At 33.5% G+C, this 15,135-nt stretch overlaps 1 protein-coding gene across 1 annotated transcript; it reads left to right on the forward strand.

Moving 5' to 3' along the window:
• The first annotated feature begins 1,812 nt into the window (after positions 1-1,812).
• On the forward strand, positions 1,813-9,692 carry LOC130896732 (facilitated trehalose transporter Tret1-like). The gene is made up of 2 exons (XM_057805016.1): positions 1,813-1,996; positions 4,642-9,692. Exons 1-2 carry the CDS (start codon positions 1,885-1,887, stop codon positions 5,958-5,960), a joined length of 1,431 nt encoding a protein of 476 aa, XP_057660999.1. The 5' UTR covers positions 1,813-1,884; the 3' UTR covers positions 5,961-9,692.
• The last annotated feature ends 5,443 nt before the right edge of the window (positions 9,693-15,135 follow it).

The following is a 15,135-nucleotide window of genomic DNA, read 5'->3' on the forward strand; positions in this document are numbered from 1 at the left end:
TCTGAATTTCTTGATTATGGTTTGATTACTTTTTGGGAAACCTATAAAATATCGTTCCAGACGTCAGCAGCTCTAGGAATACCTAAAAAAAATAGTACATTTGGTGAAAATAACACTAAACAACACCAAGAATGAAGTAGCTGTCGAAACTATTAACAGAATTGTTTAACTTTTTACCAAAAATAATCCCAAGTATAAGTTGTTACCAATAGAACGAAAAAGGATCTGGAAAAAATGTCTCTACTATTTAAAAAGAAAGTAGAAGAATATGGACTATGCAACCAATCAAAAGTGAGAACAGAGCAAAACTGGGAGTAAAGATTTGATAAAGTGCAGCAGTTTGAGTATCTGGGAGTGACAAACCAAGAAATTGAAACCAGGGAAATCGTCAAAGGAGTAGAAGGACTATTAAGATTAAGTGAAAACGAAGAACGAACATAGAGATCAAATTAATTTATGGTCAAGCTGAAAGGGTTTATGAGATCAAAGTCTTCATATAGCTAGAATGAAAGCAGATAGTTGAGTGAAAAGATTCTTATTAAGGAAAGCAGCAACGAATAAGAAAAGAACAAAAAAAATAGATGCAAACATATGAAGAGGATTTAGAAAGCATCTTCTTCTTCTAATGCAATCCATTAATGCAAATTTACGTTTTGAATTTTCATTTATTTCTCTATATCCAGTATTAACTACTGTATATTGTGTACGCTAGTCCTTTGTCTGATATTTCGCAGCCAAGACATTTTGCTTCTTCCGACCCCTCTCCGGCCTTTGATCTTACCCTCAATAAACAGTTGAAGGATTGATATTTCGTATTATATGGCCTAGAAAGTATAGACGTGAAGCAGCTATGTACTAAAATAATTGGAAGAAAGCTGTAGAGCGACTCCAAGCCTGAAGATTATTATGCCCATTGAGCCGTTTATATATATAGATTGTAGTCCTACACAAGGAGTAGTGCTCTTGATCCAAATTATTGATTGCTGGTACCCTGAGGTGGCCGGGTAACCACATCAAAGTGAATTCAGAGATTACGTGCATTCTCATACTAGCTTTTTTTCAATGTTACAAAAGTTATGTGCTTGGAGAGCTGCTGGGGAAAATGGAAGCCAAAAGATTCGTAAGAGCGATATTACTTCTCTTTCACTTATCAGATAACATGTCACAAGATTTAACGCATAAAATTTACTATAGTACAATAACAAAAAAGAATGGGGTAAAAACACCAGTACTAGATAGGAAAAGGGTGTATCGCCTCGGAACCAACCACTTTGAGAGATAGAACGCTTCTATGATATCAGCACCAATACAAAATTAGAAGAAATTGTTTATAATGAATGAAGAAAAGATTGGATAATTGAAAGAACACAATAGGGCTAATAATAATCCCCAGGTATGTACTAAAAGTTCTAACAGGAGATTGCGTTCTTGATGGACACTTCAAGGAACCCAAAGAGGTGAATAAAGAGAATGTATATTTTTTGAAGCTCAATGTTTGACTCCTGGCACCTTACTGTATAGAACTGAAGTCGGTGGTGCTGAAATTTATTATTAAGTTTTGAGACAATCCTTGGAAAATAAATGTTGGCTGGGATGCAATAGATTTCTTAATTTCTTAATCATTTTTGTTATTTTGAAATATATTATATATGAGATATTTATTCGTAAATTAGGTGAACACCCTGTAGTGTTTTTCATTACAATTAAAGTCCAAATTAAATACAAATCTGTTTAACTTTTCAAATTTGTTTTATTTTATTAGGAAAATTTTATGTAATCTTGAAATAAATATAAGATTTTCATCCGTATATAATATGAAATAATTTAAATGGTTTGTTCAATTGCTTATGAACAATGGATAATTAAGTTATATTAACTTTAAACATGACCCAAACCACGCAAACCACGATAAAACCGAAGCAAACTGGAAAAACTGATACCAAAAATGGTTTCGAGGATGCATGTGTTTGGCCTCAAATTTTAGCTATTCTTCTTAGTAAGTAAATTTATTTTTATATTATTTTTTCCTTACCTTAATGTGAATGTCTCAATGTAAAATTTGGTAATAAAAAAAACTATCAGTTTTCGACAAATACGAGGAATATCAAAAAAGTTTTTTTTCTGAGTTGATTCAAACCTTTTGAGAACTGATGAAAGACTTAGTACAAAGTGTTTTTTTGATTTAATGTTTCTGAAAAATGGTAACACAAGATTTATTATTCGATATTATTATAAAAATTTTGATTTTTTCTGCTTTATAGTGTGTTATTATGTTCGAAAATAATTTTACACATCATTTATACTTAAACAAAATATAATGGTGTGGATTTATATACTTTACATATTTACTAAACTTATTTAAACACTAAATACAACTAATCAGTATTCACTCACACTATCCACTAAGACTTAACTATTCACTAAACTATGTCATAACTATCACTTTATATAATTTATTTGAATTTATTGTTTGGTTTACTTTTTTATGTCGGTGTGTTCATTACAACTTCAGATTGTTTACTAACTTCTACGGCAGCTAGAGACTCATCTTTTCACACTTTATTCATATCCAAAATGTTTGAAATTTCTAATTTGCTGTTAACAAATAAAAAAACCTTAGAAATTGACCATAAAAAACGGCTACAAAAGGTTAAGAAAACTATATAAAGAAATTGCTCACGAATATATAAAAAACATAATATAAATAGCTTAGTTCCTAATAAAATAATATAAGAGGATCGGCTTCATGATATACGTTCGTGATTCCCAAAATGGACCAGGTGGACCACCAGGGGTCCACGGGAGAGTCGACGGAGGTCTACGTGGCGCGAGAGTAAAAGTGGGGGTCAAAAATCGTAAGCGGGGGTCCATGTAAATTTATTTGATAGATTTCTAAAAAGTAAAGTTGAATTGAGAACTTTTTCGATCGGCCAGCTTTGCTTTTTTTTGATAATTGGTATTTGGTAGTAATGTAGCTTAACCGGATCCACCAAAATTTTGAAAGTGGTCTACGATAGAAAATAGTTTGAAAACGAATGGTCTACGTCAATGGACGATAAGTAGAAAAAACAAATTCAATAATTTTTAGCTCTCACCATTACTTTCAAGGTTTGTCTGGAGTCGATGAATGAGTTAAAAATTGTGTTCCGACACTCCGAACCATCATTTACGACCAAAAGCGAATTCGTATGGACATTCCTCAGGTTTTATAAACCTAGTTTAAGCAAAATGAGTTTAATTTCTTGCGTCGATTCATAACTGTAGATCAAATCAGAATGTTCCACTATACTTTTGAAACGAAACAACGAATCTTTCCTTAAGTTTCATTTGCAGACGAAGATACGAGGTCTGGCTATTAAATAACGAGACTGGTTGCGAAAAAGGGTTTTATTATAAACATTATTCTTCATTCGAATGCTCCCTTTATACTTTCCTCCCATCGCCACACTCATTTTAATACGTTTTTTCCATTGATCGAAGCAGCGCTGGAAGTCTTCTTTGGTGAGCGCCTTTAGAAGCTCTGCCGGTTTTTGCTTTACCGCTTCCATCGATTCAAATCTGGTCCCTTTCAAAGCAGATCTTTTCCTAAACTTTCCAATCTGAAATCTGAGCCAACTCGTTGACGCAAGAATTTTTGGTCAGGAGTCAGATTTTTTGGACCAACTTAGCATAGACTTTTGTCATGTGTAATTCCTCGTAAAAACCTAACCGTTTATTTATCGGCAATCATCCAGCCTCATTCGACGATCTGCACGCACAATTTGGTTGATTTTGGTCACTGTTTCCGGAGATGAAATAGTCACAGGGCGACTTGGGTGCTAGTCATCTTCAGTTCTCTCCCGGCCCTCACTAAAGTATTTACACCACTTAAAAACATGCGCACGAGATAGAGAATCGTTCCCATAGGCCTCTTGCAACAACTTATATCACTCAGTTGGAGTTTTCTTCATTTTAACGAGAGCTTTGAGATTGATAAGTTGTTCCTGATACACATGGTTTTCGGAACGAAAAAAAAAACACGTTCGTTTTAAGCCGCTATTACACAAACACTAAAGCGTTGAGTGAAAGCTTTATGTACATACCATGATTAGAGTACAGCTACATTGGATCCGTATTCCTTCCGAACTGATTCGATCCGATATCTGGCGACTATCAAGTCCGACGTCGTCCGACGTGAGTGTCTAACTTGGTCTCAACTTGGGTTGGATTTTGTTAGAAACAAACATCCTACTGAAGACACGTATAAAGAAGGTTTGGGTGTATGATCTTAATTTAAATAGATCTGAAGGATAATTGTTTAGAAATTCTTGAATGTATAAATGAGGAGCTGAAATCTCGCACCCAACGAACGGCTGTTGTAGGCACTTATGTTAAATTTCTTGTGTTTGGCATGCCTCTGATGGCCAGGAGCAATCGGATCGGATCGGATCTGGCGAAATACAGATGCAGTGTAGATGTAGCTTCACAAGTATAAGATATGAGATAAAAATTATGTATGTGCAGCGAATTATAAAGTATACAACAGCGTTTGCGAAAAATACTAGCAAAAAGTTTTTGTTTTGGAATTCATTGATAAACTAATAAAGACAAATACTATATCAATTGAGGAATTTTTTCAATCACAAACTTTCTTTTTTCCAGGTTCGTTGGCTGGTATAATAGATGGAGTATGTTTCGCTTGGACATCACCCTTCATTGTAAAATTAGTTAATGATAAAGTGAACTATGATATATCCGAAGCTGAGGCATCTCAATTAACTACAATCCAACCTGCCTTTATGGTTATATCCTGTCTTTTTTTATTCAATTTGACCGATAAATTGGGAAGAAAGAAAACGTTACTTCTAGTAGGATTACCACAAACTATCAGTTTAATGATTGCAGCGTTTGCTAGACATATTTATACGTTTTATTTAGCTAGATGTTTCGCTGGTATTTCTAGCGCTCTATTATGGTGTTCGTTACCTATGTATATCGGTGAAGTTGCTTCACCTGAAGTAAGGGGTGTTTGGGGGAACGCCATAGCTTCTTCGATGCTAACCGGACAGTTTTTTGTAAACCTAGTCGGAAGTTATTTCGATGTTAGTACAACGTCTTATATTTTTCTTCCGATTCCAATTTTGTTTATAATATTTTTTATTTTCATGCCGGAATCACCGTATTTTTATTTGATGAAAGGAAACGAAGAAGCCGCTAAAAGATCGTTGATGTTTTTAACGAGAAAAAAGAATGTTGAAAACGATTTTATATTATTAAGAAATGACGTTCAACGACAAATGTCGGAATCGGGTAGTTGGAGAGATCTGATAAGTATATATAGTAATAGAAAAGCATTAATAGTTGCGATATTCTTAAGATTTTCTCAACAGTTTTGCGGACCGTCTGTTTTAAGCCAATACACGCAGTTTATTATAGAAAAAATAGGAGGTGCAGTTAATCCACAAGTATCATCGATGCTTTATAGTGGATCCGCAGTGATTTTAAATTTCTGTGTAGTAGCTTTTATCATACATAAATTTAAACGACGAAATTTATTCGCTGCGTCTATATTAGGTTGTTGTGTGATATTATTCGTTTTAGGTACTTATTTTTATGTCGACGAATTCATACCGGAATTTGATTTAACTGCAATCAATTGGTTACCGATCACTGCGATTATTATTTACCAAATTTGTTTTTCTTTTGGCGGTTGCGTCATACCGACTTTGATGCTTGGAGAATTATTTTCTGCCAGTATTAAAGCCAAAGCTATGATGGCGCTTTTATTTCTTTTCGGACTAATGTTGTTACTATGTAACGTTCTATTTAATTTATTATCTTCTAATATTGGACCATACGCTCCGTTTTTCTTTTTTGCGTCCGTTACCTTCGTAACGTCGATATTTGCGCTATATTTAATACCCGAAACGAAGGGTAAAACTCTAGAAGAAATACAAATGTCGTTAAAAGAGAAAAAATAAAAGTTGTATTCAAATTAATACACCATTTAATTGAAAAAGACACTACATTGTGAAAAATATATAAACAACTGATCGGATTTTCATTTTCAACAATAGATAAATTGATTTATGAGAAAATGTCGCGTTTATAGTTTGTTAATATTTTTTTTTAATCCACGTCGAAAATTTTCTCGATTTAATTCCATATTTTCAAGTATCTATAAACAACTTAAATATCACTTATATGACAACACGTTTTGTCTACGTTCATCATTAATATGTCAAACTTTATGATGTCAATGTCAGATTTGACACATTCATATCAGTGTTGCCATATCTCAAAACTTAAGTAGCCACCTTCGTTTATTGAATTCTGTAGTATTTCTAAGCGATACCCTGTAATTATTCATGACAATTTATTGTTAGCGATGCAAATAAAGTTTAATTATATAAAGTAAGTAATTTTGAATTTCCTTAAATATATTTCACGTTCAGATAGTATGATCGCTGCAATTAAGTTCGGAATTAACCGCCACACATATTTAATTTTACGGAAATGGCAAACTCCTAATGTTTCTAATGATATCTTATATATTTATCTTTGTTTTCGTACTTCTTTGTATATTTCGTTTTTGTTAATAGCATAATACAACTTAATTCTAATCAACATTTATGTCTGCTTCTTGTTTACCCTCTTTAAACAATACTTAAATCATAAACAGGTCGTCAAAGTATATTATCTAAGACAATCTGATAATTGCCATTCGATTTGCTTCGAGTACAAGAAACGATGAATTCTGAAAACCAAAGTTAACCGAAAAGCTTTGGCAAACAGTAAATCTTCAACGAGTAAATCCCACAATTTCTCATAAGGATAATAAGTTAATTTGGGCTTGAGTATTTGGTAAGATTTTTTGCATCTTATGAATTTGTGTTAAAAATCGTAAGCTTGATTTTTAGCTTGAACTTTCTACAGTTACTAGTTATTTATACAGAGTGTTCCAGGACATTGAAATAAATTTTCTTATACGACTCCCCGTTTCTGAGTTATAGGCATTTAAAGTTGCGAAATCAGATCTACTAAATTATACATTCGAACATTATGAATTTTTGATGTATGATTATGTAATATGTAATGTTTTTGACGAAATAAATAATTTATACACTACTATTTGAAGGCCACAGTTAACAATAGATTTTTAGATCGCTTAGGTCGCCATAAAGAGACATTCTGAGGAAAATTATCATAAATTGTAATCATTTATTGAAAATACTCACAGGAGGTATCAAAACACAATCAAACATTCATAAAATAAAATTACAAATTGCATTCAAATTTTTTAGTTCTTTTTCATCATTGACAGCTATATGTCAACCATATCTAAAACTTCTCTTTTTCCTGGAATTGATTCCGTATCAAAAATTTTTGAATTTTTATGATTGAATGTATAATTTTTTGATATTTCATGGTTTGTTAATGCAGTTTTATTTTGTTTATGGTATTGAAGACCTTTCAATATATTTTGCAGATACTGAGATGTCTGTCCTATGTAAAAAATGATCACAAGGTAATTGATATACATATAATATTATTTATTTTGTTTTTGTGTGTTCTAGATTTCAGTTTAGTGAAATATTTGGTGAATATTTAGAAGTGCCCCCCCCCAAACTTTTTTACTGCCCTTCAGATCCTTTTAGGGGATAAAATAAGTTATATTAAGGTGGGCGAAATATTTTCTAAGGAGCGGTTGGAAAAGAAAATATTTTTTCATTAATAAAAAGTCATTTTATTACTTATTATGAATTTTCAACAATGTGGTTAGGCGTCTAAACCGAAATTTCGCGATGTAACCATCCATGTAATAATCACGGCGGCTATATTTTGGCATATTATCACGTGCATCACGTCAGACTCGCCCCACGTTTTGAATGTGTGCATCGAAATCAGAATCAACGAAATTACAAGTATGTTTAACTCGATACCTATAATATTAAACGAGAAATACATACATTTTTTTCGATAAGCTTTCAAAGATTGACCTAACCTAATCTAACCTTACCTTACCTAACCTAACCTAACCTAATCTAACATAAAGTAACCTAACCTAACCTTTTTTTTGCCCTGAGGTGGGGTGGAAGCTAATGCCTTCCTCACAGCGAACTGTGCAATGCTGTGAGTTTTGTGTGGGAGTCTCACCTCACTAAACCACCCTCTTCTTTTATCAATCCTTGGGAGTTGTGTACGCCGGGAGGACAAGTTGTCATATCATTGGCGCAACCTAACCTAACTTAATTTAACTTGTAATGTGCTATTGCTCTAGATGACCGCGTATTCTGATATGATTGGATAATTATTGACATTCAATATGCTTAAGATAATAAGTGTTATGCCGGAAAATATGTGTTTCCCCCACTGTTAAAGTAAAAAATTTTGAAGTAAGTTTGGGGTGGAGCTCCAATTTTAAATAATAACCAAATATTTCGATAATTTATTATGTCATTTACGATTTATACCGGTATTACATTTGTTGAAAGAGTTCGACAATTGTTGGGAGAGTTTTGTTTTGTTCTTTGATTGATTATGGTATTTGTTTGTCCTCCATTTTTTCAGGATTTCTTTTAATGCAGCTTCCGCTTTTTATTTTGATATTTGCGTTGTAGGTAATCTATTGATTAATATAAATACGCAAATTGTCAAATAGAAATAGAAAAAAACGTCAATTTCAATCTGTTTTTTTTTAAATTATTTTGTTATAAAAAAAATTAAAATGGAGACGATTTATTAAGAAAAAAATATCAGTTTATACTCGGAAAAATCTTTGTGAATAACTTGTATTGTATAATTTCCATATTAGTGTAAAATAACTCTGTATATGGAATGTTTCAGCTACATAATTCAGATTTATTATGAAATCCCCTGTCTCCTACCGGGTTTGATCGTCTTCGGCGTGATTGTAGCGGTTCATCCGCGATCCTGCATAATATAATCTCCCTGCAAGAAAGTGTCTGTTGTCGATGAAGTCAAAGAAAGCACGCGTGGTAAGTCCGCAAACCGGTCATATGGCGATCGGTGGCCCGTTCTCTATCATGCCATGCCAAAGCCAAAGCCGGAGTTCAGTAGTCCCTCGGTCTACGTAGAGGAGAGATCAAAAATATACACATCGCTCGTCGCGACAAAGTGCGCGCTGCCCTTACGACAGCATGCGGGGCTTTTGCGCGCACTACGTGCTGTTTTTTGTGGTGTTTTTAGCCTCGAAAAGGGCTGATTCTATGCAAGATACTCTTTATAAGTGTCTAAATATAGAACAAGATATGTGCAGGTGTTCTAAGGACCATAAGGATATCTATTGCAGAACCGCCAGCTTCGAGAAAGTACCGCAAAACTTACCAGTAAATATTTTGAAATTGTGAGTCCTTTATAATTTGTTATCCCTTCAGATATCTTTTGTATTTTTACATTATGATCAACATAGACCTAGGTCAACGTAAACTTGAAATTTAAATTATATTCAAAGAAAGCGGTTGAAATATTGCGATTTGTTTAATTGTTTTGAAACAAATGTACTGGAATTTCTTTCTTTTTATAGTTTTTTAATCTAAAACCGATTTTTTAACCTATAGAATACTTATAATATGGATTTCAATCCAACAACAGCGCAAAAATCTTATTTTTCGAATATAATATTGTAACTAGATACCCATTTTTTGAACTAAAATAATGCATATTAAATCTTGTGATATTGTGGAAAAAAATGATTATTATTTTTTCAAATAGTGTGTACTTTTCTATCAAAAAGAATATATAAACGGAAAATTTTATTTCCACTACGAAATATCAGAAAACCAAAAGCTAAGAGTTTAAACATTAAACATACTGATTATCAGCGAAATCATTTCTTTTAGAGAAATCGTTCGATATAATTTATTAAAATGAAATGTACAACATTGAAATAGATTGGACACGATTTATGGAAAAGAAGATGTAGAGAAAATACTCTTAAAATGAATGTTCAACCATATCCTAATTAATTCACAAATCAAACATCAAATGATGTTGAAATTTCAAAATATACTTTAACAAATTTATTTTTCATATTGTCAAGCGAATGTCGAAACGAAGTATTAGAAACCAAACCAAACTGTGAATTATTTCTTTGGTGTTTATGATGGTAGTTTAGTCCCAGATACCCCTGTGATACGCAAGAACGTTGTGTGATTCATACTTTTTGGGCCAAGACATGTTTTGGTGAAGTTAGTATAATAATTGATTTCGTTCTCGCAAATTCATACTTGTAAAGTTTAAAATGGCTAAAACCATCGTACTTAAACTCGTGCGTTAATCGCAAGTCCTTATAGTTTAGGCAAAATACTTGGACGTGGACTACAACGTGAAAAAATATGCATCCACCAGGAGCTTTGGCGACAGAAAATGTTTAGGACGGCCTCAAAAAACCACAATATAGCAGCACTTCTCAATGAATCTAGCTACCTTTGAGTACTTGTACTACAGTGTAGAGGAGATTGAGAGAAGCTGGTCTTTTTGGAAGGGTGGCAGTGAAGAAACCTCTTTCAAGAACATAAAAATTGGACGCATGAACATGAAGTGAATTTTATGGAGTGATGAGTCAAAGTTTGAGGTTTTTATCTCCAACAGAAGAGTGATTGTGCGCTGGTCAAAGGAAGAACGGATCCATTTGTAATCCTGACTGTAAAACACGACAGGAGCTCGGTTATTTTCACGGAAAGGCGATTACACATCTGCTAAAAATTGAGAGGATTTTGAAAAAAGTAGGTTTTAAAAAATATTACTAGCGACTGATAGGTATAAAGTCTATTTCTTATCATGGCAACAATCCCAAGCATTTTTCTGAGCTGTGCAAAGAGTATTTGAAAGAATTACACTCGCCAGACCTCAACCTCATTGAGTTGTTGTGAGACAAATTGGGCAGGGAAGTCAGAAAGTCGTTGTGAACCGAAATAATAGAAACAAAAGGGGCTGTAATCAAAAACATTTGTAAGCATCTAACAAATACAGATTGTAGTTTTCTATATTCTCATCTATACATTGTTCTTTAAAATATTCCTCTCTATCGCAGAGCTTTATTTTACAGAAGGAAGAAGAGTGAAAAAACATCTTGAAAAATTTGGTATTTGATTAGATTGATGCCCAATCTTATTAAAGATATTGTAATAACCAGAGGTGGTTATTACTTATTAATAGAATAAAATAATAAAATAAACAAACTATATTTCTTCCAATAATAAAACAAATATTGATTTACTTTCCAAATGGTAAGAGTTATTCATTGTACAAGTTTTATTTTGTCCCACGCGTTTCTTAGAGGCAGCGACGAGTATTATGAAGCAACGAATGCGACAAATTGTCTTATAAAACAAGGTAATACAAAATTTTTCCTATAAAAATTGTTTGAATATAATACTGGCAACATTATGGTAACTAATTGGGTGGTAACACTCATAAAGAAACTAGATAATTCATAGTTGTGGGTGGCCAGAGAGCCGATGAGCACCTAGACCTTCATATAGGCCCGTCGAGCCCCATTTACGTTACCAGAGGTCGATGTCCTTTGAGGAACGAATCAGGCGCTTTGACTTGAACCCTTTGGTGTCATTAGGCAAGTAGTGCAGTTTGCACAGGTGTTTAAACCGCGCTAGTATGATTGCGAGGCACTCACAGATAACGTGGTCTGCGGCTTCGTTCTTCTCCATGCACCAACGGCACATTTTAGATAGCAGTGCCCGGTCCCTAGTCGTATTTCACGCTTGTTTAATTGGAGAAGTTGTTTGGTGCGAGACGCAAGTGGTTTATCTACATGGGCGTTCGCTTGTCTTATGCCAGGTGTTTCTATCCACCTCTGCCGAGCCGGCCTTTCGAGTAGACGCGATGGCAACGCTTTTGGCCACACCAAGGATGGGTTCTGGGCCTATCGGTGAGTTCGCCGATCCAAGTCTGGCGAGTGAGTTCGCTTCGTCGTTGTCTTTGTTGCCCGAGTGACCGCGCACCTAAAAGAGCTGGATCTTGCAGCCAGATTCTGTAGGACTCTGTTGCACTCCAGCACTAGCCTAGAGCACATCTTTTCAGCTGTTCTAGCTTGTATGGCAGCTCTACTCTCTGAGCAGATTGAGATTACTCAATTTCTGTTCCTGTAGCGTCGATTGAGTATCGCGCATCCGGATTCCAACACTGCGAATACCTCGACTTAAAAGACGGTGGTTTGTTTCCCAAGCGAAAAAGATTCGCTTTTATTGGTGCCTGCTCCGGCATTTGTCAACATTAAAACCTCAAATATTGCGTTTTGTACTAAGTACGACACTTGTTTGCGTATAGTACTTACTATGTTATAGGTGTTTATTTCGATGTTAGGTGTCAATGTCCTTTAAAAAAGATTGTAATAAACATACATAACACCCTAGTCATTATAGTTTGTTTTCAAATTGATACGAGCACTTAACTAATTTGAATTATATCACTAAAAAAGTTACTAAATTGGGAGCGTTGATATGAAATACTAACCACATTAAAATTATTCACAAGGTGAATAATAGTTAAGCCAACACGTTTGCTTTGGGGGTGAGTGGGAGAATATATTAGTACTGAGTCCATTTTCAAATTAGTACCAGAAAAACCTTTTTTTATTATCGAATAAAACAATAACATTTGTTTACAATTGACATTATTGTTGGATAAGATGTCAAAAACTCCGAGTTAACTCTATGTCGTTTGGACAATGGGTAACTCACCTGCTTCAAATTACTTTTTAATAAGAAAACAAGGTCTTGAACTTTGTATTTATACATGAGATATGACAACAAACTGAAAATTATAACCACACTCTTACAACAGATATCAAGATCTCAAAATTTCATAGTATATCTTAGGTCTTATCCACGTTGTTATTGCTATAGTATTAACAAAAACTAAGGGATAAATAGCTGTTAATCTGTTCAATAAGGCCCATTTCGCACCAAGTCAGTCTAGTCCATTCAAGTCGGACGCTTTTGAATTAGAAATATTAACTTGCCATAACCGTAAATCTGGTTTCATACTAAGCGGGACTTGAATGGACTCCTAAGAGTTGCACTGATTTTAATTGTTGTATTTTAAGACGGTCTGGGACTTTCTCAAGCTGTTCCTCAAGAAACCGTACAAAATACCAGATTAGAAACAGATTTAGAAAATAGGAATAAGACCAGCAATGGGACCATGACTCGACAAGCAACATCGCGTTCGCAAATTTGCTAGGATCTTGTTAACCGATAACCCTTTCAACAAATAAAAGTCGTGTGAGAGTTTATAGGACACCTTGTACAAGCTGACATTCGTTAATTGGTTGCATATGGTGGGGCAAGTATTACAGTTTGAGAAAGAAAATACTTTCCCATAAGTAGAACAACTTCTCACAAATCCGAATAAGAATCGAAATCAGAAGATGAACTGTTACAACTAACATTCAATCGATCATTTCATCAATAGCTTCCGGCTTTTATTGCTTCCAAAAACAAATGTTCAGCATGACTCATTTAGAAAAATTTATTTTTTTTGAATCTTGCCTTTATTTGTGCTTGTCTGCAAATGGACATATTTTACCATTGATGTCTAGAAAGGTGATGTCGTTGATAAACAGAAGAAACAAAATAGGGACTAGTACTGAGCCTTGGGGTACTCCACATTCTATTGGCTTGCAAGAAGACATCGTTGTATCAACCCTTAAAAGCTGACTTTTGTTGGTAAGGTATGACTTAAACCATGCAAGAGGTGTTTCCCTGAAATCCCTAAAATATTATGATTAACACAATTGGAAGCCTTAGAAAAGAGTGGTGGCTGTTTAGGCTAGAGTAGACATTATTTAGGAGGGAGAATCATCATTTTTACATTTGTTACTTATGCGGACTTTTCTCAATCTCTAGAATTAGTACATCTAACTTTTTTCCATCAATAAATTGAACATTTTTACCTGGTTTTTCAATATTTTCTACATGTCCAGTTTAACGAAACTATTTTTCAATTTTATTAACTGTAGACTGCGAAACGTGTTGACCAGTGTATTTTTTATAAATTTCACAAACATCCTTTTCAGTTCTTGTTATATTACCACAACCCATTGAAATTGAAATTTAATAATTATGTAAATTTAAATACTTAAATGATAACAGCCTTCTAGATTCATATCAATTGTTTATTTGGTTTTTTGACTGATATTTTAGTATCTTCAAAAATTTTTCCCTGATGATGATGATTTCTAAAGTATATTTTAATAGACCAGGAAATATTGCTGATTTAAAAGTTAGAAAAACGGAAGAAATTAACAAAATTACCTCTGAGGACATACAAAATGTTGTTCAAGAATTCCAAAATCGCTCCGGTTATTGTCAGGAACTAAATAGTTTTGTGATAGAGATATTATCAAAATTTCACATTTTAAAAATTAATTTTCTTAGTTATGATTGCATCAAATTTAAAAAACTTTACATTGCTGATCAGAGGACTAAAATCCCTTTCCAACAAGGTGCAAAACGTCCCCCTTTTTATCACAGTTTGTACGGATTTTTTGTCCCTACACCATTAGTATCAAAAAAATCTAATTTTCTTGTACTATTAATGATTTTATCGTGAATATTAATAAGAGTTCTACACCTTTATGATCCTCGATGTATAAGTGTTTTGGCGATCTAGTTTTACCTTCAACTCACGTGTTTTGCATAATAAATTCGATGAATTGTATTCATTATTTCAACGTCATCAAAAGAAAGCGAGAATATTTATCTATAATAATACCACGTGTTATTGTCAGAATTATATTGAAAATTCTGTCGAAGTATAATACCAAAATTGTTTCTTCTGAATAAATATTCTTCAACATCGTATTACAAAGTTCGAGAATTTTATATTTGATGAAATTATTTATAGAAGTATAATATTCGAAAAGCTTTCGCAACCTCTTTTGTTCCAAGCCCCACCCAAGCCCGTCTAAAATTCTTGTAAGTTGAAGTTGAATTGTTCAATTAAGTAACTCAAATGATGGATTTTAGGCAGAAATCACTGGGAAATTGTTAACGAAACACAGTAAGTGAATAAAACATATAATGAAAAACTTAAATTCAAATTCGAAATAATTTGAATAAATATTTTATCTATAATAATTTAATATTTTGATTTTAGTGAGATCTTCATGCC

This window comes from Diorhabda carinulata, chromosome 7, assembly GCF_026250575.1.
Source record: "Diorhabda carinulata isolate Delta chromosome 7, icDioCari1.1, whole genome shotgun sequence".
NCBI classification, from domain to species: Eukaryota; Metazoa; Arthropoda; class Insecta; order Coleoptera; family Chrysomelidae; genus Diorhabda; species Diorhabda carinulata.